Raw genomic sequence first — 25633 nt, 5'->3', positions numbered from 1 at the left:
ACCTTGGTAATGATGTCAACACCCATAATATAGCAAACAAATACCCTTTAGTCACTCCTGGGCCTCCACTGTACTATTCTATTTTGGAGACTTGAGCATCTTTGGCCATAAGGAGGACACTGACAAGATTACTTCTCACTGGCCCACACAAAAATATTTCAGTGTCTAATGGTTCTAACAGTGCTAACTACCTCAAGTTGGAAGGGACCCATAAGGATCACCAACTGCAGCTCACTGCTCCTTGCAGGACTACCTAAAACCAAGCCATATGACTAAGTGCATCACCCAGATGTTGCTTGGCCTCTGATGGGCATGCTGCTCTAACTGCTGTCCTCGGGAGCCTGTTCCAGGGCCTGACCATCCTCTCAAAGGAAAACCTTTTCCTAAGCTGAATTTCCTGACAGCTTCATTCCATTTCCTTGTGTCCTGTAGTTGAGCAGCAGAAAGAGGAGATCAGCACCTCCTCCTCTGCTGATCCCTTGAGGAAGTTTGGGACTGTGCCAAGGTCACTCCTCAGCCTTGTCTTCTCCCAGCTGAACAAACCAAGTGACCTCAGCCACTACTCCTGAGTCTGGCACTCAAGGCTGCTCACCTTGGTCACCATCCAACAGTTTGAGATCCTTCTTACACTAAACTGCACACACCCTTTCCCCACAAAAAGGCAGCACAAATAGAAATTTTGGCATTCCTTACCATCGTCCTCATCACTTGCATATCCAGGCTTATTCTTGTAACAGAAGAATGTTGAAGGGAGCTTGAGGAAGTCAGCAAGAGCTCTCTGTTCAGGGGTAGGTGTTAACTCGTAAACTATTACAACCTCATCAGATGGAACATCATCCTCTGACACTGTGGTCTTCTCAGCTTTTTTACAGAAATTGAACAAACAATTAAAACGGAATAATTTCAGAACAGGAAATAACATTAACCCCACATTATTATGGAACCGAATTAATTCTAAGGGCCTACATATTTTCTGCTGATAGACAGGAAACAAACTTAGAGGAGTCAAGGACAGAACAGCAAAACTTACACACTGTTCTATTGCTTTTGGAATTCAAGCATTAAAACGAAACAGGGCTGCATCTTTATATTATTAAACAGATTGTTTAATTAAGTCCTCATGTCAAATAAGAGCTAGCTACAGAGAAGAGTGACAGAGGTGACCAACAAAGGTAAATAAGGAAACTTCAGGCCTGAAAAAAAGTGAAGTTGTGAACAACAACCTGTCCAAGCAACTGAATAGAATACATTTCAGATTACTTATGGGATAGCTGAGCCTTTTATTAGCTAATAATAAATTTACCATAACAGCTTTTGCTAAAACTTTGATTGTTACAAAAGTAAAGTAATTCTTAGTTCCACTATCAAACAACAAAAAACATCGCTTTCAGCCTATTTAACTAGCTTTTGCAGCATGGAAATATCACCATCAGTTGTATTATTTAACATTTTGTCTTCTTTCCTACAACATTAAGTTATTCCTTCCACCAGTGTTGAGAACAGTGCATGAGCAGTGCAAAGGTTAAAGGTGAAAGTAAAGCCTAGATCAAACTGCAGATAAAATACATGGCTGCAAGACAGCTTTGGAAACAAATATTTATTATGAGAGAATGGAAGCAAAGAGAGAGGATATAGCAATTTAAACATCAGGTATGGTTTGGTTGGGGTTCTGCTTGTTTAGGTTGTGTTGTTTTGAGAAGGGGAAGTTGGGTTTAAATGGCTAAGAAATAAATCTGTGAATTATTTTTAAGAACTACCCCATAAGCACATCAATAGCCACAACAGCTGTTTCTAAGAACAAAATGATTGCTTTAGTACCTCAACCTATTTGCTAACAGCCTATTATTTGTTCTCTAGATTTAATTTAGTCAGTATCTGAAGGCTGGTCTCAAAAGCTTGCTGTGCTTTTCATTAAAAAAAATTTTTGTAAGTCTGTGGCACAGTGTAATCACAAAAAACCTAAATATCCAGCTAGAAACCAGTACCCAGTAGCAAGTAGAAAAGTAGTACCCAGTTCTTGATTTTTCTGATTATACAGTTTAACTTATCATTGCAAGAGGAGAAAAGGACATAGGAGACATTTACAGACAAGTCCTTTGATCCTCTGAGACAACTAACACACTAAAATAAGTCTGCTTATTAAAAGCAGCTTTCATTACTTTTTATTTAATCATCCAGTAGATTAAGAGCATGGCATAAAGTAAAGTAACAGCAAAATCCCAAGTACTGTTTCAAATTCATGTATTTTTTCAGATTATTACCACTTCAGTCTTTGCCCCACCTTTGTTTACAAGTTGATAATTTCAGGCATTTATACACCAGAGCTACAAAGTAACTCAAAGCCATCACCAGCACGCTCTCCTACACTAATTCTTTCTGCTCATATTTTTAGATATCAGTAAGTTCTCTGAGCCTGCAGAAAGTACGTGTAGGATAAAATTCCTGAACAGCTAATTTCTAAGTTCCTATCATGACTGCGAGACATACATGTTTTCATACATCTTCTCAGAATCCAAAAAACTCAGTCATCCTAGCTGATTTAAGGATTAGAAGTACGTCTAGTAGTGTGTTATGAAGATATGCAGCTATCCTGCTATGTGTTTTATTCTTTCTGGTTAGTTAAGCAAGTGTCTTAATTGGACTAAGTTTGCATCAAATTCACCTGAGGTTTAAGTGTGGAGCATTTAGTCCTACAACAAGAAGCAGCTTTCCTTAGAATCAGAAAATTTTCAAAAATATATCTTTGAATATAACAAAACACTTCTTTCAAGTCAGATAGATGGATGGTAAAAACATGTGCTTTCTTTAATTTGAATAGTAGAAATCCAGCTAGAAGCCATGGCAACAAATACACTGTTCCAGTGTTTTACCACACTCATTGCTCATCAGGTTTGACAGCATTTAAGGAGTTATCATGCAGTCTCTTTCAGTACCCTTTGGGCAAAATACCTAAGTAAGAGAAACATATTTAAGGTCACTTCAGATTAGTCAAAAGGTGAAGCTCTCAGTGAAACTGATCTATCAAACACTGGAATATATTCCAGTGTTCCAAACATCTACTCAAAATTATAAAAGACTTCAACAACAAAGACTGCTGTTGCAAACACTTTAGATATATCTTCATAGGCAGCCATGAAACAAATGCCACACATACAAACAATGTATTCGGAAAAGACCTGATTTTAGGATAACAGAACTTCCTAACAATTGTGTAGATTTTTTCACCCAGACTAGAATATGGAAGAAACAGAATTCAGAACAATATCACGCACAACAGTTCTTTTCAAGGCTGTACTGTATTTTTGCTTTTGTTTGAACTGACATTAAATCCCTCTAGCTAGTTACAATGCTGGTATTTCCCCTCATACATTGATCAATGAATATCTTCTGAATAGAAGAGGAAAGCACCAGTTTAAACCCTAAAGCATGCTAACAGGTACAGTAGCCTGCAACTGACATGACTCAGACTTGTAAAGTACTGGTGTGTTTAAGCCCAGTTGGCAATTAAGTGCCACAGAGCTGCTGCTGCACATCCTGTCACCTGGTGGAATGGGGAGGAGAATCACATGTAAAATTTGCAGGTGGAGATAGGAACAGTTTAAAAACTGAAACAGAAGTGACATATAATAAATAATAATATTAAAATGAAAAAGCAGAACTTAAGGAAAAACAAATGAGGCACAATACAGCTGCTCATGACCTGCTGACCAAGGCCAGACTCCATTCCCACACTCCTACTGACCCCTCTTCCAGACAACTCCACCAGTGCATAAACAGGGCATGATGTTCTATGGTGTGGAACATCCCTTTGGCCACTTCAAGTTCCAGCAAAGCTCCCTCCCAGCTTTTGTTTGTGTACCTCCTCAATGACACAGCATGAGACAAAAAAAAAAAAAAAGTCCTTGACTTAGGGTAAGCACTGCTTAGCAGCAACCACAACATCAGTGTGTAATCAGCATTGTTCTCACACTGAATCCAAAACCCAGCACTGTGCCAGCTACTGAGAAAAAGCTAACTTTATCCCAGCCAAAAGTAAAATAAGAACTTAGAAGAAGTTTATAACCTGATCTCAGAAAAACATAAATGCATGGAGGTGCAGAACTACCAAGGTTAAACTTCTTTTAAATGTTGTTCTAGCACAACTCAGAAACCATTCCCCAAAAGAAGTTCCCCATAAGAAAAATTCACATCATATTTTTACTGGATAGGCTTGAAAACCTAATTTAGAAAGGACTTCTCAAAATCCTTTGCTATTAAGTCAGAGCTCAAAGAACAAAAAGTTACACTGAAGACAATTATCAACTGTGAACAAACCACTAAAAATATAATCATAACCTAATTGTTACAAAAGTAGAAGTGAAGAACAGTCTAAAGTACCAGAAAGGCTTAATTTGTTTCCTTAAATACATTCCCCCTGCCATATGCCCCCATATAAAACCATGATCAATCCGAGGTAGGAAAAGTTCTTGCATGTGTGCATTGGCACAGAATGATTAATCACTCCACATTATGGACACTTATGAAAATAGAACTGAATTGTTCATAAACTCCATCCACAGGGATGGCTGAAAACATAGAGCAAGTGACGTTAGGTTATGTATACAGAACAGGAATTCAGTGCTCAAGTAAGAACAGCTTATCAAATGACATTGACACTTTGAAACAATGCAAGACACTAATACTGGAAGACTGTCTTATGCAGACTAAAAGTTTGTTATTTAAAATTAAAACACTTTTAAAACCGTGTAAGTTGAGCATTCTTACAGCAAGCGTACTTGCAAGCAGCACACTAGTAGTAAAATCTAATCAAACTATAAGCTGTAGCAGTTTTGTCTACAGGATCTGAACGTAAACAAATTGGTTTCAAATTGGCAGAAGTTTTCTAACAGCTAAGGTGGACTATAGATTATATATGAAGGTGGCTCACTTCTGTGCACTCTTTCTTTCTAAAAGCTCAGCAGTTAACACTAACAGTTGGGAAACTGAAGAGAACACTTCCACAGAGGCAAAATACATTCAAGCTCTTCATGGATAAACTGTCTCAAGATCTTCAGGCTATTTCATTGCCATAGAGTAAACCACACCAGGCACCACAAGGCATTTTCTGAAAATAAAAATGTAATTTCTCTAGAAAAATGGAATTTAAGAGATGTAGTGTACACACATAGTAAAACTGTGATGGAAGAAGTGGAGGGCACATATCCTCAAAAAATACGACAAACAGAAGCCAAAAGCTTAAACAGGGCCATCCATTGTGCTGGCTCATGTAAACATACAAAGGGCTAGAGACATTCTTTGACAGGACAAATAGAGTAGTCAGACACACAATTTTAAGTACTCTCCTTCAGCATGCATGTTAATTATAAGGATTACTGAGCCAGCTGCTTTGACCCAGCTGGGTTATTGTCCATGCCTGCTAGAGTGTTTTTATCACACATTCAGTGCAGTATGCAAATACCTTTACTATCAGGTTGCATGGAGGATGTGCTTGTCCAAAAGGCCATTGGATTAGATTTAAAGAGGCTAAAATTAAATCCTAAAAAAATAAATTGTTGGTATATAATTTTAAAAGGATAGAACAGACTTCTCTATGTTCTGCAAGTATTCCATAGTCATATTTCACAGCAAGAAATTTCATCTGTTTCTACACAAGCTTATTCAACTCATGTTAATGAACTGCAGCTATCAGCTTCTGCCATGTCACTTTATTAGCTTAAGTGTAGTGAAGAGACAGGACATGTTCATGATTCTGAGACATGCCATCCTTTTCACAAAGACATTTCAGCCCGTTACAGTGCTCCTGTCACAGCCACAGCTTCTGCCTGTGCATCTTTTTCAGACTATAACAGAAACCATACAACTGAGTATGCCATCACAATCTCTTTTTCAGGCTCAGGAAGCAGGCTGACATCTGATGTTAAGCTACACAACCAAAATTACAGAGGCTGGTACTTAACACTTGAAACAAAGTATAGACAAGTTTCAGAATACCCATCTACTTAATTATGGGGATAATGCAAATTTTAGCTGAAGCATACATCTGCTGTTCTCACACTTGGCCACTCAGAGCAAAGACCCAGGTACATACAACATCAACTATCTATTTAAGTGCCAGAAGCAAATCCACAAATTCTTTGGGCATTTAAATCCAAGATTCAGATGCAGCACTTCAGAGTTTAAGCTCTACCTGAAAATTCTGTTCTCAGAACACAAATTTCCATCCTGCATCATACAGTTATTTTCAAATAAAAATGAAAATATGACTTAAAATTCCCTTCTTTAGTTGAACCTCTGGAGAACATGTGGATACCTGCATCAAAACTGAAAGACACCACCTATTCTCAAGAGAATAAACAATAATGAATAGCACAGAGCTGACTGCTTAGTAAATTGCATACTTAAATTACTAGTAAAACTCCTACTCACCTTTTTCCAGAATTCTAAATGAGAAGTTGGATGGTCCATCTTGTGATGAAGCTGGCAAGTTGTCTACCTTGCTGTCTACAGGCTTCTGAGTAGCATTTGAGATTTTTGGTGGTTCAGAGCCTTCTGGCTCTTTCTGTGCTGTGTCCTGAGATGCTGGAATATGGCCTTCACTCTTTCTTGGGGGATTAAAACTGAAGCCAAAGAGAGAACCAGTGGCTGAAGTATTTCCAAATGTGAATGTCTTTGATTTTTCATTACTGAAAATGCTCTTGACAGATTCAGATCCAAACACAAACTTTGGAGGAGAAACCACTGTTTTTGTTGGTGTTTCAGAAGTACTTGCCACCTCTGCAGCCTCTACAGTTGTATCAGAAGTATCATCACCATGGCTGACATCAGTTCTTTCTCTGGTTGTTTCTTCTAGCACAGCTACAGCATTTTTACCACACGGAAATTCCTTTGGTGTATTGGCACGAGAAGAAAGAGGTGTTATCAGTGTCTCTCTCTCTTGGGCATGCTTTGCTTCATCAAAAATTTGCTTAAATGAGTCTGCAACATCTTGCAGCTTGAATCGCACAGCCAGAAGTTCCACTTTTCTTTCCCCATCTGCAAAGTCACATGCAGTCCATACCCAGGCTCTATCAGATCCTTTCATTTGTTGCAAATTCATATCTGGCGTTATCCTGTGATTGGCACAGAGTTTTAGTACCTGGTCCCTTCTCATTACTATACGAACTTGTTTGTTGTCATAGTTCTGCAGTATCTTGATATCCCCAATCCCTCTCTCTTTCCACTGATTTGCATCTTTGTCGTATCTGTAGAGTTTGGCTCTATGGCTGAAGACAACTTGCTCATTTTCCTCACCACTGGTCACTTCCACAAGATCAGGCAGAGGTACCACAGGTTCAAAGTACTGTCCATCTCTTTCCTCTTCTTGAGTAACATCAGAATCTTCATCTGTTCCTACTGATGTTCTACTCTGATTCTGTTTGGCAGGAGATTTTGATGGGCTCAAAGCAGATTTAAAGCTGAAACTAAAACCAGTGGTAGACTCTCCAAATCTAAACAGATTTTTCCTTACAGGGCTACTTGCAAGAGGTGATGCATATACAGAACTGCTTACACTATCATCCAATGCTTCTTCACGCAAATCATAGTTATCCCACTCCAGAGTAGGGCCTGTACTTTCAGCATGTGGCTTTATAACCAAATCAGAAGTACTGCTGGTACAAGCAGGGTTTCCACTTTCCTCTTCTGACAGTTTGGTTTTGTCATCTGTGAGAAAAGTTTTGAGATCTTTTAAGCCACACTTCATTTCTTCTGCTTTCTGTATAAGCTGAGCTGTCCTACCGGTATCAACAAGTTTATGCGGTGTCTGCAGTGGTATATCTAGTAGCAGCCTCTGACATTCTTCAAACTTCTGTTTGAACTCCTCAGCCTGCTCTGGTGTCTTGAATTTTGCTGCCAGATGCTCCATCTTTGCATCACCATCAGAAAAGTCATTGGCCATCCACATCCATGCTTTGTCTGAGCCAGACAGCTGTTTCAAGTTCATTGTTGTCGTTATCCAGTGATTTGCACACACCTTCAGTACTTGCTCCCGCCGCATCAATATTCTTACTTTGCCATTAACTTCGTTTTTAAGAATCTTCAGAATGCCCACCCCACGTTCCTTCCACTGGCTTGTTTCTGGATCAAACCTGAACAGCTTTACTCTCTGGGAGTATAACACTTTCTCATCTTCCTCTCCTGTAAAAGGTTCTACTTTTTCAGGCATCTGAACTATAGGTTCAAAATGGATATCATCGCTCTCCTCTGTCTTATACACATCATCATCCTTCTCACTAAGGTCAGCAGAGGTGTTTGCTTTCTGATCTGTTTTAGAATTTTGTGAAGAAAACAACTTTTCACCTGCACCTGAAAAGCCTTTGAAGTTAGGGTCCTTTTTGCCAAATTGAAAACCTTCCCTAGGAGTACTTTTTGCAAGCTCAGCAAAAGTAGAAGTGCTGCTATTTTGCCCAAAAACAAAGTCAATTTTCTCCTTGTCTGCTGTTTCTTGAAATTGGAATCCAATTCCACTGTCTGAGGGCAATTCCTTTTTGTCTTTTTCATCAACGCTTTTTAAGAAACCAGTTGTATGCTCTTTGGATGGCTCATCTTTCTTAGTGGTATTTTTACTAGACTCCTGTATCCCAAATTTACTAGACTCCTGTATCCCAAATTTAAATCCACCTGCAGGCATTTGCATTGAAAAGTTAAATCCTTCCTTTACAGGCTTAGCTTCGGTATCAGAAGAAATCTGAAATGTAAATGGTGGTGTCTTGCCTTGCTCAAGACCAAACTTAAAGCCTGTTGCCAACTGTCCTCCACCAAGTTCAGGCAATTTACTTTTCAAGCCAAAAGCAGGAGTTGGCAAAGCATCGCCAGCTGGCTTAGCAGATGGATTCGGCATTTTACAGGCTACGCAGGTTAGCGAAGAACCTTCGTTCCTCACAAGACAAGTACTACAATCCCACTGACCTTCCTTTTTAGTAAAAAGCCCTTCAAACCCATTTTTCTGTGGCTTACTTGTATCAGCAATGGAACCAAGCTCCAGACCAGCAGATGCCAGAACAGAAGGTGTGGATGTATTTGGTTGATTTTGAGGTTTTGGACTCTGACAGGAAGAGCAGTTCACATCTTCTGCTTCATTTCGGGTTGAGCATACAGAGCAGTCCCACTGACCTTCCTTTTTAGCAAAAGGAGATCCAAACTTGTCCTGCACTGTGTTACCACTTGGTTTCAAACTTGCATAGCCAGTCATTGGAGTGCCATGTGTTTCCCACACACCTGGATTTGGACTTTGACATGCTACACAGTTCTTTACAGTTGCTTCATTTGGAACTAAACACACTTTACACACCCATTGGTCCTTCTTCAAGAGATGCTGCCCAAACCCACCAGAAGAACAGGCTTGCTGAGCATCCTTCCCAAATGAAATGGTAGTGCTAGATGCAGTGGATGTAGCTGTAAGGGCACCTTTGCTGTCAGGTTCACTGCTTGTTCCATCTTTTAGAAACTGAAAGCCCAAGTTCATGGTTCCAGAAGTGGTTCTGTTGGGCTCCTTGATTTCCTGATTTGCTGTTTCTTTTGCAGTTCCACTGCTCTGAGCCACAGATGTGTCAGCATTTGATCCCAAGGATTTTAAAATATTCTGTGCCTCCTCAAACTTTTTTTTGAAAAGCATTGCTTCTTCAGGTGTTTTAAATCTAATTGCAAGCTGTTCTGGTTTTGGCAATTCATCTGCATAGTCTAAAGCATGCCATACAAATGACTTATCTGATGCAGCATTTGGAGTTAATTTCATATCAATATTTATGTAGTGATTTGCACAGATTTTCAGCACTTGGTCCCGTCTCATTAAGAGACGAAATTTGCCAGATACTTTATGTTTCAGTATTTTCACATTTCCAATACCCCTTTCTTTCCATTCTTTAGATTCTGCATCAAAACGAAAGAGCTTGGCTCTGTTGCAAAAGAATTCTTCTTCATCTTCCTCACCTGTCTTTACTTCAATCTTATCAGGAAGTGGTACTACAGGATCAAAATGAGGACCATCATCATCCTCATCTCCACCATGGGTGCTTCCTCCTTCTGTTTCATGACTTCTATTGGCCAAATCTGAATTTGAAGCCATAAATACAGGCTTACTTGGTTCTTGAGCACTAAATGTATCACTCTTCTCAAAACCCACATTTTTGTGTATATTTTGTCCTGTGTTATCTCTGAGAGACATGCCTGGAATATGTTTATTGCTAAAATTGAAAATATTTCTTGAACTGTTTGTGGGATCACTAACTGGCTTTTGATCAACATATCTATCATCCTGTAAAGGTTTGTCAGATGTTAGAAGATCCAAGAGGCTTTCTCTACTATTAAAAGGTGCATTAAGGGGCTGTGGTGCAACTTGAGGGGGAGAAGAAAAAGTGAAGTCTCCATCATTAGACTTGAAGTTAGGTTTAAACTTAAAAGTTGTCGGCTGACTTGGCTGTGCTGGTGTTGACATTGGTGGTTTTGATCCTTCTGCTGTTCCTGGCTGTCCAAATTTAGGCATTGCTTTTGGTTCTGCAGGCTTTAAGGTGGGTGGCGTGGCTGAACGGTTTGTGAAATACCCTGGTTTAGGCAGTGTTGGATTGGTGCTTGCCTGTGGAACACTATAGTTGTAATAGTCATCAGCTGTACGAGGAGAAATGAGTGTAGTGCCAGGAGAATCAAAACGCAGAGGTGGGCCATACATTTCTTGGGAGAACATACAACCAGAAGTGTTTTGCAGAGGTGGTGTATGCATGGGTGGTGGCTGATAGGAATATATATGTGGCTGAGGCGCAAGTCGGTTCATGCCATAGACAGGAGGCTAAAGAAAAAGCAGAAAACAAGTGCTCTGCTTATTGTGGTAACAAAGAGGACAAAATATTACTGTGCTGAAGCCCATGTAACATGCACTCTTAAAAGAAAGGTATGCTTTCAAGTTTAAACCTAAACCAGTTTTACCTTAGCTTGAAACTTGATGGGCATTTGAGAACAAACATTGAAAAAGGGGCACAATATGAGTGGCTTTTACATGAAAAAAAGTTTTGAAAACCCCATTCTCTTTTGCCACACAATTAAGGGGGGAATAGTTAAGCGCTACCATACATACCTGTACAAGATATGTACACACATGTGTACATATGTACGAGAAATGTACACACATATAAAATATTTTTCTAGCTTTTCCCTCCAAACTCCATATCCCAGAAGATAAGTAGGGAGACAAATTATAATTTTATCCCTAGCAGTTTAAGTTGACCAAATTCTGCATAAGGAACTGCAATTACATCCAACGATGTACAGAATCAAAACCAGTCAGTCATTTTCAGATCATTGGAAGCATTTTAAGGAAAAAAAACTATTCTCACCTTTGCTGGTGTTACATTGGTTGCAGCAGTTCCCAGAAGATACTGAGAGTTATAGGCAGGTGACTGGCTGTAGAACACAGATGGGCCAGTGGTAGCAACTACAAAGGAACACCAGGAAAACAGTCAACACTTATCTTTTCTTGTTGTTGTTTTCTACATACTCTTGCTAGCAATCAGTTTTTAACTGTGAATCATTAAAACATTTTAGCATTGTTTTCAAAAATCTTGATTTAGCTAAGCATTTAGTTAAAAACTCTGCAGCAACTTGCCTGTTAAAGGGGCTTCATGAAGATTTTGTGCTCTCTGATAACTGTCTGGTATCGCATCAGTTCCATAGTTTTCAGCAGGCCACCGATGAGATGCATTTGTGTTGGAATTATTAAGTTTCATTTCTTGCAAATCATTCTGTTGGGACAGGGTGCCACGCAAGAGTGTAAGTATTGATTGCACAGGTATTTGTCAAAGAAAATATAAGGCATGATCACCTCCCTTTTACTATTAAAAAGCATGTTCAATCCATGGTATGGGACTAATTAAAAAAAAAAAGTACCTGCCAGATCATGCAAGACATGTCCATGGAGTACAAAGTACTTCCATTGTGTTCTAAAGCCAGAACAAGCCAGTAAAAAAAAAAAACAGAACCAAGTGGATGAGAACCAAGCTGATAAAAGCAGAATTCTTTCTACATAGAGAAAGAGTCCCTTAGATGGGCTGCCTCAGCACTCCTGCCCACATCCCAGAGAGGAGCTCTTAAGCAAAAGGATTTACTCTGGTACTAATTTTATGCAGCTATTTACAGAAAGTAATTCTAGGAACTGTAAGTTAGCCCATGCACTTATCACTAGATCCTTACCATAACTAAAAGACTAACAGTTCATTACTGAAAATGGTGACAGAATTTTTACCTTTAAAGCTTCCACTTGCTGACAAATCATTTGAAGTATAGATTTATGGTCTTCTGCCCACTGAGGAGGAGTTTTTGGAGAGAACTAGGGAAAAAAAAAAAGTTTATTGATTCATTTGAATTTTTCTTACAAGATAACAATTCCCTGAAATAATAACTGGCTAACATACCTTGTAGGTCTTAGTTGGTGAAAAAGAGAACTTGGTTGGTGATGGAGTGGAATGTTTCATTGCTGAATCTACAGTTCGTGACAGACCGTTTCTGAAGGCAAGACTTCCCTCTTCACAGCTCTCACCAAGTTCCTGGATCACCGTATCTAACACTTCTCTCACAGTTTCAAGAGACACTGGTAACTAGAGAGTTTATTCAAACATGAGTCATGACTGCAATTCTTCCTCATAACAAGACAAACTACATTTAGAATTCTGGCTGAGCAATTCACAAGTCTTATCATTATGTAAACACTGGAGTTTTTTTCAGCAAAGCTCTTAACTTGCTAGGATTCACATAAGTAAACAACTCACACAAAAATAAAAAAAAAATATTTTTTCAAACTATCAAACTAAAAGACAGTGGCAAAAGCTTTTTGTTGACATTAAAGCTTTCATCCACAGGGTAGCCAGGATACCACATGATCTGGTCAGTTAGAGAAGTTACCCAGGATTTAACTTGCCTGAAAGCCTGGACCAAAAATAAGTACCTTGAATGCAAAGGATTTCATTTTTCAAAACGGACCTAAGCTACTGCATTCATTGGAAGAAGTTTTTAAAGCAAGAATTACTTACTTTCTCTGCAACTGACATATCTGAGGAGCTTTCTGCAATAATTTTCATTAGATAATACTTGGCTTTAAGAAGGTAAGTTTTATGTTCCTCATGTTCTTCTGGCAGCATGACATCATTTTCAATTTCTTCTGCTTTTCTTTGGAAAATCTGAAGAACAGGATGCAGGGATGCAGAAGTGAGCAGTATCAGTCAGAAGGAAACTGAATAAATAGAAGCACTTCTGGGTAATGCTATTTACAAACTTACCATGGCAAGATTCCAGTATGACACCACATTCTCAATAGCTTCAAATGCTATTAAAGCATCATCAGTTTTGCCATCAACTGCATCCAACATAGCAAATGCTATCTGTGCCTCTTCTTCATACGCTGCAACCTGAAAGACCTACAAGTAAAGTGAAGGAAAACTTATACTTAACAATGGAACGACATAACCTTTTTTCCTGTAACACCAGGAGAATTCTTTTTCAAGAAAGTTGGTACTGAGGGTGTTCAGCGCCTTCAAATCATAAATACCATTTCAAAGGCAAGACCAAAGCTACAAGGAGAGAATTTTCCCCCTTTATAAGACACTATTACCAAATCTCACCTTTGAGAGCTTCACAGTAGTAACAACATAGAATAGTACAATGTAGACAAAAATCCCACAACTTTGTTCATTACTGACACAGACCCTTCTACCCTTCTCTTCAGCCTTGTCTCAATTGATCCGTACCTGAACATCTACACTATGGAAGTGTTTGAAAAGAGGATCAGTAGGTTCAGAAATACTCCTCTTCTTTTTGATAGTTTCCAGCATAGGCAGAACTTTCTTCCAGTAGTAGACACTTCGTCCAATATATTCCTTCTGGTCATAGAAGGAGTTAAGGTTAATTCCCTGGTGAATAAAAGAAAATAGATGCAGATGTTATTTCAACAAACGCAAGTCAAAATGCTACTCCTACATATCCTTATTTTCTTTAAGAGTTCCAAAGTCCTTTTCTGACATTAAGCAGAAAAGCTACATTAAGTAACATACATGTAGAAAATAACACAACAGTTTAAGAGTATTTCACAAAGTGACAAGAACAATAAGTTTATCTGATAAAATAATCAGATATTCTTAATACGCATTCATCCCATCCCCCAGCCCCTCAGTTTGTTCATAACTGATAAAATAAGAAAAACACTTTTGCTTCCATGTATTTAAAATTAATCTCAGCTTACTGTTTTCTGCAAGCTTTTTGCCCAGTGTATGATTAAGGCAGGTTGAAGGCCATGCTTGTCCAGTGTTCGCAGAGTACTTATGCCATGCTGCACAATAAGCCTCAGTTTTGCTGCTGTTCCTGGTCTGAATATAAGAAACATTCCTTGATTAGTATTTTGTGATTGTCATCTGTTCACATACCACTCACTTCATGAATACAGCCTGCAGCTTTAGTCCTAATTTGCCTCTAGGTAAGAAATGCATTGTTAGAAATGAAAATTCCCTTAACAGAAATCTTTGAAGCATATCAAGTCCCTACTACAAGAAAGATTCAATGTAAAAAATACGTAAAAAATTAATTTTCCAAGAATCTATAGGGACAATCCAAATTGCTGTAGCAGATGCTCCCTAAAGGCTTGATCAAACACTTCCAAACTGAAAAAGCCTTACACTGATTTTCTCTGAAGAAGAGTACGAACAGCATCCCACCAGGATCTTTGCTTTTCAGTATAGAGTTGTTTGCATATTGGCAATGGTAAAAATTGAGGCTGATGTGCACTGTAGTGAGAATTAAACTTCTCTTGCAGTTGTAAGTTGCTAGTGAATATCACCCCAAGTAGGAATACCTGTTTTTAAAAAATAAATTAAAGTTATTAATTACAAAAAACTTAATTTGCACAGTACTTTAAAGAACTTGAAAGTTCACTTACTTCAAGGTCTAACAGGCAAATAGATTCAGGAGCATCCGTCTCAAGTCTTGATGTTTCTTGGGGCAAGTGGAAGAGCTGTTTTAACCATTTGCGCATGGGGGGTAAGACTGACATGGAGTTCCACTGCAAGCCAAGCCACACGAGGTGCTGGAGACTGCCATTGTGCAATCGAATGGCACCTGCGCAGAAAACAAGGTTGGCTGCAAATGCCAGCTTCCTGCAAGCCCTCAGTACCCCTATCTGATCAAAGCTGGGTTTCACATTGCACTCTGTCACAAGGGCCAAAGATACTTTAAGACCAATGAGCATCAAGATTCCAGGTTTCACTTACAAAGAGTTACAAACTTCAGTACAGACAAACATACCAAGTTCATCTAAGTGCTCAAAGCCATCAACTGCTTAAGCTTCTGAGGGGGTGACTCTCACCTATTCCATTCTCAGCTTATTCTGTCCAATAGATAACCGATTTTATCAAACCTATTTACTTCTCCAAAAATCCTTAAGGAAGTACTGAAGAAGCACTACTTTACACTGCAATACAGTATAAGTCTTTCCTATGACATTAAGGCAACTTTGGACAGCCATTCCAGGTATTTGTCTTTTGTTACAGTACAAGTATTTGTGTACCAGTACCTCTTCCACAAGTATCTGCAGAAGAGGTTATGCTATGCAAAGCTGTGCTGAGTTTCAGAAAGTAACAGTTCTTACCAATATCGTATTTGTGAAGTTCTGTTTGCACTGGTGCTTGTGTACTGACATTTCCAATATCATCTGTGCCAATAAAAGACCTCTCTCTAGAGGCTCCACTCTCAAACAGGCTATCAAACAATGCAAATGAGCCATTCTTGTTTGCAAATGATTCCACAATCTCTTTAAAGAAGTCTTGCTTGCCATGACTTAAGTTCAGCAGCATATGACCTAGAACACAAAAATACCACTTCACATAAATAAAGCAGTGAACACAAGGAAAGCACTATTTGCTATGCTGGACTGCTCTTTGCTACTGAAAGCTGGATGGGAATCAGGATTTCCCCTTATGAAACCTACAGACTGTTCAGGTATGTTCTCACTGTAATTAGGTCAGTGTTTCAGCACATAGGCTTTCCAAGCTTTTAGTGACAACAACCCCAAAGAATTTTTAAATGCAGTTCTTTAGGAAAACAGAGCCCTCCCACCATGATTCTTCCAAGGGCATTGCAAGTGACCTTACAGATGTGATACAAGCAGAACAAAATCCATTCTGAAGTAAATGAACCTCATGTCTGGCAGCTTCATCTGTTTTCATCTCTAAGAATTTTGTAGGCTGAAACATTGTCTATACTTGGCAGGAAAAAGACCTAAGCTGATGAACAAGTGAAAGGATAAAAAGATCAGGGAAACAAGCTAATCTTTTCTTTCCCTCTTGGGGCTAACAATACTTGCAAAATAGCATCAGCAGGCAGAAGCCATTTGCAGTAGATTTAACAGATGATAAAAGTTAAATTCTACCTTAGCATGCTAGAAAGTCAAAAAGGAGGAAAAAATCCAACCACTATTGAAACAAGGAGAACACACTCTACCAGCAGCTTAAGAGGAGAAAAATAACTTTAGGTGTCAGAACCAAAGTACTGTTTTGTTTTACATATGTAGTCAGAATCTATAAGGCTTTACTATACACTGGAGTGACAACATTACAAGACACACAAATGTGTTCTTTAACAAATCTTAGACTTTACAGTAGATCTGCAGCACTAAAATGGAACTATGCAGCTACTTTTTTATTACCAGACTGGCTTTTTCGATCACAGGCCAACATTTCTAGCATATCTTGTCCGGTTTGATCCCCCTTTATGAGTTTTGACTTTGGTTTAGGAACCTGGTGAAGTAAGGAGAAAATTGTTACAGGTTTTTCACAGTAAGAGCAGGACATTTAAAAGAACCTTAGAAATTAAGAAATAAGCTTATTTTTTAGCATTAGAAAGCTATAAGAAAACAGGCATTATTCATTCTGAAGGTACATATAATGGGTTATGGTTTGTGTGGGATGGGCAAAGAGAGCAGAGAACCCACCTAAAGTACACAGATGTGCAAGTATAGCTCTTGAAAGTAACATTAAGTGTACACAAGAGCAAGTAATGCCTGCAATGCAAGCAATGGTATAAAAAGGACAGTCAAGGCAAAGAATTCATAAAGCAAAGAATCTTGATTTTTTTTAATTTAAAATTTAAAATTTTTAAAATTTAACACTCATCACGTGTACTTGTATTATGAAAAAGGAAATACACTACAGGAAATAAATGCACTAATACTTAAGAATCAGGTTACTCTAGCAAGGGGAACAATTGAAGGTAACTTTTAGCCTATTTGTGTCATTTGAAACTTTTAAACAGTTGTGACAGAGGAGGGTTTGGTGAGTGAGGACAGTTCTCCTTTAGATACACAAACACTAGTTCATCTCAGGAATACAGGAATTCAACACATGAACAACTAGAAAATGTCAAGAAAAGCATCAAGTGAAGGCTTAGACTGAAAAATCATTTACCTGAAAACTCAGGAGATAACACAATGCTGCTAGTTCACACATAGCTCTCCACTGTGTCTCGTTGTCCTGGGCCATTTTCAGCAGCAAAGCTCCAGCATGCATGTACAGCTGTCCTCTCATTTCCACGTAGGTACGAGACAACTCGTCAGCCGCACTCACATATGGTTTCACTGACTGAAGTGCACGATCAAAACTAAAATGCAGAGAAGACTAATTCTAAACAGAGTCCTGGTAAAAGCTACAGCAGCTGATTGGGGTTCCTGCTATTTAACTGTGAATTAAGTAACTTCATGAGTCAATGCTAAGCACTGTTTCTATTGCTTAAACCCAAGTTGCTAGGAAGTATCATCAGCTCAAACTCCCAAAGCTCTCAAGTTTATTTAAGTATTACCTAGATACCTAGTCTTTTTCATCACATTTTTGCACAGCTACTTTTAAAACTATTGTCCTGAACCACATGGATAAATTTGTTCACTACTGCAGATTTAGAGACATACAGGAGGTATTATTGATTCTGCCCTTTCTTTTCATTATCAAAAAGATCCTAAATACTGTTTATTAGGCTGTTCAAAAAAAGAAGGTACTACAGAAATTCTAGTGCCTTTATATTACTATACAAGCCCCACTCAGGAGAGGGCTTCCAGAAAACAGTTAAAAAAATTTTTCAATTACTGGACAAGACTATAATGGCTGTCAGCATTGCTATGATCTGGAAATGCTTCAGATGTGAACATCTCAAAACCTTCTAATAAGTCAGGAGCAGAAAATCCCACATGGTTAATGTTAGAGGAGAAAAATAAAATAAAATATACATGGGTATTAAATATTGCTCATCCATTCTATACTGCTTCAAATACTCATGCAAGATTAACAGACTCAAGAATATTTTTACAGACCGCGATATAACAGCCATTATAGTACTGAGGAACGACAAATTAGTAAAAACCAGTAACAAACAAAAGATAATGGCAAGAAACAAACACAGATCTTAAACTATTGACTACAAACACTATTTTGTACTGTTCTAGGTGCACCATGGATGGAAAGCCTTTAAGCCAGCTGTAACACCACCAGTTTCCTCTGATGGAGGCTATTCTTGCTTCAGGTGGTTTCCTCCCTCCCCAGTACACTATATACACAAAGCTCCTAATTACTCCAGTGTGCTGTGTTATTTAATAATAGAATGACTAGGACAAAGTTAACACACACAAGAGGTAGCTTTGGCTTTTCAGTTTGACTTCTGTTGCTTTGGATTAGAGTTTTTTTGGGCCAGTGTTTTTTTCCAATTGTTTGGGAAATCTGGATAAGTCGACTGCTGAAGTACAGAACAACTTTTCCAATCAAAGGAAAAGGTACCAAGACCCAGGATATAGATGAGTCTTCTCCATGGCTGTGTGCTGACCATTCAAGCATCCGTCAAAGATAGCTTGGGGTTCGCACCCAGTAAAAAACACTCTTGGTGGTCAGTACAGAGAATCTCCTCTCCCATCCAAAAACAAGATAAGCTGTGAAACAGAAGCTTGGCAGATGTTATGTGACCCCAAACAATTCTTAAGAGGACTTTTTCTTACTACAGAACAGTTTAAACAGTACCTTTCAAGTGCCTCTCTGCATTCCTGAACATCTCTAGAAGAAAGTGTCAGTTTGACAAAGCTGGAATAGGCCAGCAGATGATCTTTCTTGATAGTTCTCCAGTTATTTTTATCATACTCCAAGTCTTGTAAAGATTCCAGATATTCCTAAAGAAGAAAGTTCATCACAGGATAAGGAACAGTCATCCTTCCATGAAGACAAGGGCAGTACTTCTCCAAACACACTAGTAGCATTTATTGCATAATCCAGTTTCACAGGTGAGACTTAACATATTCTTCAGCAGCAAAGTTCCAGGGAACTACTTGCTTGAGCAATATTATCCCTAATGGAACTGCTGTGTCTAACTCAGCTTTTGAAGCTAGAAACTCAATAGCTCTATAAAGTTTAATTTTAGGGAGAAAATTCCAATTAAAAAAAAACCACACAAGAAGTATTTTGTAGTTCCACTGGTTTCAGCAGACTTGTATTTGAAGGAGTTAAATCCCTTGAGAAACAGCTGCCAGAATAAGGACACTAAGAGAAACAGACCAGGTAAAAAGATATGGAAGACTACTACAGGATCAAAATATGATTAAACACCTCAAATGTCTCTACAACACAGGAACACCATTCCAAGCTTGACTGCAAAGGTATTCTCTTCTCTGCCTCCTGACAGTGGAGCACAGCATCCTTTAATCTGTTATTTGAACGATAGAGCGCAACTAGTCTGATGTTTATGTAGACATCATCTGGTCTTGCATAAAGTTCTGCTTGAATCAAGTCAAAAAGCTGATTCCACCCATCTTCACCTTTACAGTCCAGTAACTGCTCCTGTTGAAACATGAAGGCAACATATTAATATTTCATTTACCATATCAGTCTCTTGAGCAACTACAGTACTAGGTATCATTCTTACCTTCACTACACAGACTACATTGCTCTAGGTAGAGTACTCTTAATGGCTTTCAGGTATTACATGAAGTTTGATTAACTACTCAAATATTTAAAAATGTACATGACTATCACAGAAGAAAAGTCCTCAGAAGAATTTGCCTCTTACCAAGAGAGAAGTGCTTCTCAAAACATTTGGTTCAGTGATAGCAGACCATGCCATAGACTACTTTGCTTTAAAAAAAACCCAGACACCTTGAGACTTCAATGTGGCTGCTGCCCAAAATTACACAAAATTAAAAAGCAACACAAAATTAACATAGCAGTGCAAAAGTGACATTGCATGGCATAAAGTATTTACGTGGTATTTGAGAATTGCAGCATCTCTCACACACCGCAGAAATGATCATAATACAGATTTAAAAACAAAAAAAAAAAAAAAAAAAAGCAGTGTAAAGCAACAAAGTCTGAGTTCACAGATCAGCTACCTTCCTGCCAGTGACACAATGGAAAGAACAAATGACACCTATCTAGTCTTCAACTTCTTGACTGTGATAAATAACAATTTCTCAGCATTCTGGAAGAAAATTAAACTTGAAACATTAGAAAGGGTATGAAAGCATGCAGCTGCAGCTTCCTTTAAAACTGGACAAAAATGTCAGACTAGGAGTGTAACATCTAATAGTTGTTTTAATATTAAAGATACTAAAAAAATTTAGCAAGACTTTTGCTTGAGGCAACACGCAAAAGGCACTCCACACAGGTGCTGAAAGCTTGTTCAGGCCTTTGAACTAGGTAATTTTGAACTTACCTTCAACCTGTAAATAGCAGGGCTCCCAGGAAAGAGCTTAGCAGCTCTGTCAACCCAATATTTTGCTCTTCCATCAGTGATGTCATTATTGCATAGTAACTCTGCAATCTTCAGTACAAGATCTTTCTGTGTTGGGTTCAACTCCACAGAACGCTATTTTTCCCATGCAGACACAGGAGTAAAAATAGAAATACGCAACTTTAACTTATGATCCATGTACAACAGGTAAGAGTTACACCCCCACAAACATACCCAGCTATTCAAATGAGTTAAACCTATAAATACAGAGCATAAAAGAAAAGCCTTTCTACATGCTACCACTAGCTTACCCAAACAGAACTGCTAAAATTGAGAAAAGCATAAAAGAAATAATGCAAACCATTTCCTCTGTATCTATCACCAGCTACTGCTATACACAAACAGCAGGACTGTAACAACCTCTAGTCTAGCCAGGTGTAAAAACTTTAAAAAAATTAAGACACAGTTTAAGAAGTGTGATAGCACTTCATACACAGAGCTGTATTAGCCAGACTTCTGAGTCTTTCTCCCCTAAACCAGAACAAAAGCAACCCAACTGGAAATTTGACATTAATATGCTTGCCTAATCAAAATTAGATTTGACCCTCTCCTCTGCACCTGCCCTCTTCAAAACCAACCAAACAAAAAACACAGTAAGCCTCCAGTCTTCTAGCAGCAACTAAACTCCAGTTGTCATCACAGTTTGTATGACAGGATTCTGTGACAGCAGTCCAAGAGGCTATGCATGACTTGGGCAGAATTTAACAGCAGGTTAAAGATCAAGTCCGGAAAAAACAAAGAAGCAACTTCAAAATATACTACAGAAGCAAGCAATATCAAGTGAAGAATCCTCTCCACAGTGGTTCATGTGCTTTCCATTGTTAAATGTCTGTGACACAGTTTCCCCAGGAGCATGTTTCCTCCTACGGCTTTGAGAATGTTCAGCCACAGAAGGGTTTTAGAAGTCCTTTTATAAAGGAATAAAGCAGAACATCAAGGGTTGTAGCTCAACATAGTACTTACCTTGTAACACCCAAAAGCTTTTTCTATGTTATCCTCAGCTTCATAAATTTGTCCAAGAAATCTGTGTGCTTTGGGATCTCTCTCTTGTACATTGAGGTATGTAGAGATATATCTATGAAGGGGAAAAGAGTCTGTTACTCAACAAGTACTTTTCACTAACACTCCCCCTCCCACCCAAGCTCTAACAGCAACTTTATCTGCCATACAGGACACACAGACATATTTTGTTCTAGATGCTTTAGCCAAACCACAGAAGCACAGACATGTTTTGTTCCAGACACTTTGTCAGGACCTTTAAGGAAGCAGCAATATGGTTTACACCTGTACAAACGCTACTTACTCACCAGCCAGTATTTCTGTTGATTGAAATAGCAAAAGCAGGAACTTGTAGAAATGGTAAGAACTACTTCATACAACGACCAAAAAACCAGCCAATTCAGCCAGGTAAGTTTTTTCTGTACCACTTAGCTTATCTTCTTTTAAGTTATTGTTCTATTATTTGAAAAATCTAAATAACATTCAATGTCCACACCGCTAGCTTAAAGCGGCATGATACTCCATCTTGGTTTCTCTGGTCTACTTCATAAAAACAAAGCTTTTCTTTTACATTTAGAGAACAAAAAAACAAATATCCATCAATGCATGTTACCTTTTAGCAAGTTCATACTCTTTAATTTCAAAATACAGCTTAGCAAAGAGGAATCCTTTCATCGATTTCTGAAGGAGAAAAAGCATGACAAACACACTTTAGACATTCAGTACTTCAAAAGTAAATCCCTAATGAGTGACCTCTCTTTTCAGCAATGCCTAATACTCAAGTGACTGAATTTGATGATTCATTATCAGCTCAAATCCACCCATCATATATAAGGGTTTGTTTCTGAAAGATGTAGGTTAAAAACTGAAAAGAATAAAAGTTTTTGCTATAAAAAGGTTACTAGGAAGATAGAGATTACAAGAGAAGAAAACAACAAGCCTTTATATACATGGTACTTCATACATCACTCATTAAAGAGAGTGGAAGAATAGTGTAATCTACATTTAGTTTATTGCTGTGTAATGTAGCAAGGAAAAAAGATATTCCACAAATCAAGAGAGATCTGCCATTTAGCCCTACTGTAGTGTACTGTCATTAGGCACTACTGTTTAAATGTACTTGAGGAAACAGCAACTTTTGCTTAAGTCAATCTCACTTGGGTAAGAAAGGCATTTATGCACCAGTTGATTTCTGACTAAAATAACTTTAACATACACATCCTAGGAGCAAGAGATGAAACAATCTTCCTGTTACAAGGCAGTACCAAAGAAGCCAAAGTGGCAGAAGCATGATCAGGAGGAAAAGTGAAAGGAGCAAGTTAAAGAACAGAGTTACAAACAAATCAGACAAATTTAAAGCTTGAATTCTCCATATCAGTTCAAAAACAATTTTGCTTTTGAACAAAGAAATGCTGGAGCTAGTTACAAATGTGATTCCAAACAAGTGTGTATATTTTGAATTCACTTGAATTATAAGTCTCCCTCCCTCACCACTGTAATTCATGCAAAATTTTAAGCAGTTACAAATGAAAGCAGGCCTCCTAGGACACCTCAAGTTTTCAGACTGTATTTTTGAAGCCTGCTATAAAAGGGAAACACTGAAGCATGTCAGAGTGGAGCTGCATTTGGCATCTTCTTTTAAACATGGATGAAGGAAACCTCAATATAAATGCTTTGCAGCCTTATAAGCACCCCCTCCTAAAATCAACACAACAGGAAAATCAGTAACATTTTCCACCAGTGACTGTGCTTATAGAACTAGTTGTAAGCATTACTTATTAAGAAAAAAAAAACTAAAGAAGTAAATATGGACCAGCTGGTCTTAGCACAACAGGAGAGGGTTTATTTTGTTATTGAGCTCAGCAGGAACACCAAAGCAATTAAAGAGCACCTATGTTCTGAGAGCAATGCCCTTGACATTGGCTGCTCTAAACAGCACCCAAAGCAATTAAGCCACTGAACAACTTTGCTGCTGTTGGGAAAGAGATACAAATAATGATGATGCACACAAGGCCTGCACAAAGGCCCTACTGCATAACAGTGAACATGATGTATTCACACTACACAACACAGTGCTGAATATTCTAACTCTAAAAAAAATCAATTCAAGAGCAGTAGAACAGGATCTTTCAGAATTAAATAGCTCCCACGAACTACATCAGACTGCTCATTGAGATCCTTTCCACATACAATGAAAAATGGTAACAAGTTATGCAGAGGTCCTCATCCTTCTGGCCAGTTACTAAAATATAACAGAAAGATTATTTTTCCCAGTTCCTCCTCTCCTAATACTACTACAAAGACAAGAATATTAATGACACTACACATAAAAGAAAACTGAAAGTGCTTCACGTCTTCCTTGGTTAGATTCTTCTGAAAAAACGAAACCCGGGAATCTTTGTCTGAGAAACGAAACTCGGGAAACACAGTAACTTAACTCTTACAAAACTGAAGAAGTCTGCACTCAGAGAACTCATGGACTCTAAAACTACACTACGGCTTACCAGTTGTAAATTACAGGTGCACAGCTCTATTAAACTACTGCTCCCAGTTAGGGAAAGCACCTCCAGTATGCCAAGCTCCCCCCATCTCACTCGATTTACAGAGACCCTAAGAAATCCCGCGCTCAGAAACACTCCCAAAGACACCTTAACTCACAGAACATCAGAATAGTCAGGGATGGGCGAGACCTGCGGAGATCATCTAGTCCAACACCCTGCCATGGCTCAGTCACCTAGGGCACGGGATACCGGCACGTCCAGGTGGAGTCTCAGTATCTCCAGAAAGACATCCCTCCAGAGAGGGATCCTTTTTCCTCTTACCGCCAAGGACGGACGGGCCAAGCAAAGCCCCTAAACCGAGGCGCCGGGCTCGGCGCCGGGAGCCCGCGGAGAGCAGCCGCCCCCAGCCCGGCAGCGCAGGGGCAGCGAGCGCAGCCGCCCCCGGCCCGGCGGCAGCGAGGCCTCCCCGCGGCCCCTCAGGACGCGCGGCAGGGCCTGCGGCGCCCCACGCGGGGCGGCAAGGGGCCCCGCACCGGCCGCACGGAGCGGCCGCAGCGCCGCCCGGGCCCGGCGTGGACGGGCAACGCGAGGCCGCGCTCACCTCTCTGGGGGACGGCGCCGCGGCCTGCAAGGAGGCGACGTAGCGCTCCACCTCGGGCTTCGTCCGCCTCATCATGGCGCCGCGGCGGCGGCGGGGACCGCGCCCGGCCTCTGTCGCGGTGGAACGCGCCCTCCCGGCCGGCGCGGCGACGGCAGCGGCAGCCCCGGCCCGGCGGCCGCGGAGGGGAGGCGGAGGGAGGAAGCGCAGGAGCGACGCGGCCGCCGCGCGTTACGCAAGTTCCCGCTCAGCCGCGCGGCGCGCGCAGCCCCGGCGCATGCCGCCGCCCGCCCCCATATCAACGGCCGGGGGGCGGGGCCCGCCGGCGCTGAGCATGCGCACAGGGGGCGCGGGGGCAGGGGGAGACGATCTGTCATGGAAAACTGTGAGAAACAAAATGTTAGCATTTTCTCACCTGAAACTACAACAAACTCACCTCAGTGATATATAAAAATATACATGGTGATTATATATTTATCACCTAAATAATATATTCTATATACGTGTGTGTATATATATGTGTGTGTGTGTGTGTGTATGTATATGTATATTTAGATAACAAATTTTCCCCTAAAGCTAAGTTCTGGCAGTTCTGGCACCCTCACCATAAGAATGACTTGAGGACGTGGAAGTGTTGGAGCAAGTCCAGAGGAGAGACACGAAGTTGCCAGGGGGACTGGAGCATCTCCCCTTCAGGACAGGGTGAGGAAGGTGG

At 39.6% G+C, this 25633-nt stretch overlaps 1 protein-coding gene across 2 annotated transcripts in view; it reads right to left on the bottom strand.

Moving 5' to 3' along the window:
* The window catches only part of RGPD4 (RANBP2 like and GRIP domain containing 4), a 33381-nt gene extending 8342 nt beyond the window's left edge, over window positions 1–25039 (bottom strand). For both annotated transcript variants that reach the window (XM_054272285.1, XM_054272286.1), the window contains exons 1-21: window positions 24922–25039; window positions 22433–22500; window positions 21784–21895; window positions 20743–20895; window positions 19641–19871; window positions 19062–19207; window positions 17469–17661; window positions 16712–16802; window positions 15656–15865; window positions 14948–15126; window positions 14688–14863; window positions 14258–14381; window positions 13767–13928; window positions 13299–13436; window positions 13053–13199; window positions 12438–12620; window positions 12269–12352; window positions 11633–11768; window positions 11364–11461; window positions 6427–10819; window positions 694–861 (exon numbers count right to left, since the gene is read on the bottom strand). In XM_054272285.1, the coding sequence (XP_054128260.1) occupies window positions 694–861; window positions 6427–10819; window positions 11364–11461; window positions 11633–11768; window positions 12269–12352; window positions 12438–12620; window positions 13053–13199; window positions 13299–13436; window positions 13767–13928; window positions 14258–14381; window positions 14688–14863; window positions 14948–15126; window positions 15656–15865; window positions 16712–16802; window positions 17469–17661; window positions 19062–19207; window positions 19641–19871; window positions 20743–20895; window positions 21784–21895; window positions 22433–22500; window positions 24922–24996 (7267 nt within the window). In that variant the 5' untranslated portion in view covers window positions 24997–25039. The remainder of the gene's footprint in view (window positions 1–693; window positions 862–6426; window positions 10820–11363; window positions 11462–11632; window positions 11769–12268; window positions 12353–12437; window positions 12621–13052; window positions 13200–13298; window positions 13437–13766; window positions 13929–14257; window positions 14382–14687; window positions 14864–14947; window positions 15127–15655; window positions 15866–16711; window positions 16803–17468; window positions 17662–19061; window positions 19208–19640; window positions 19872–20742; window positions 20896–21783; window positions 21896–22432; window positions 22501–24921) is intronic.
* Window positions 25040–25633: the final 594 nt, after the last annotated feature.

This window comes from Melozone crissalis, unplaced genomic scaffold (assembly GCF_028551555.1).
Source record: "Melozone crissalis strain CALT ecotype California unplaced genomic scaffold, PUWL_Pcris_2 ptg000013l_1, whole genome shotgun sequence".
Taxonomy (NCBI): Eukaryota; Metazoa; Chordata; class Aves; order Passeriformes; family Passerellidae; genus Melozone; species Melozone crissalis.
The sequence above is the reverse complement of the archived record's forward strand: the minus strand, read 5'-3'. Positions and strand labels throughout refer to the sequence as shown.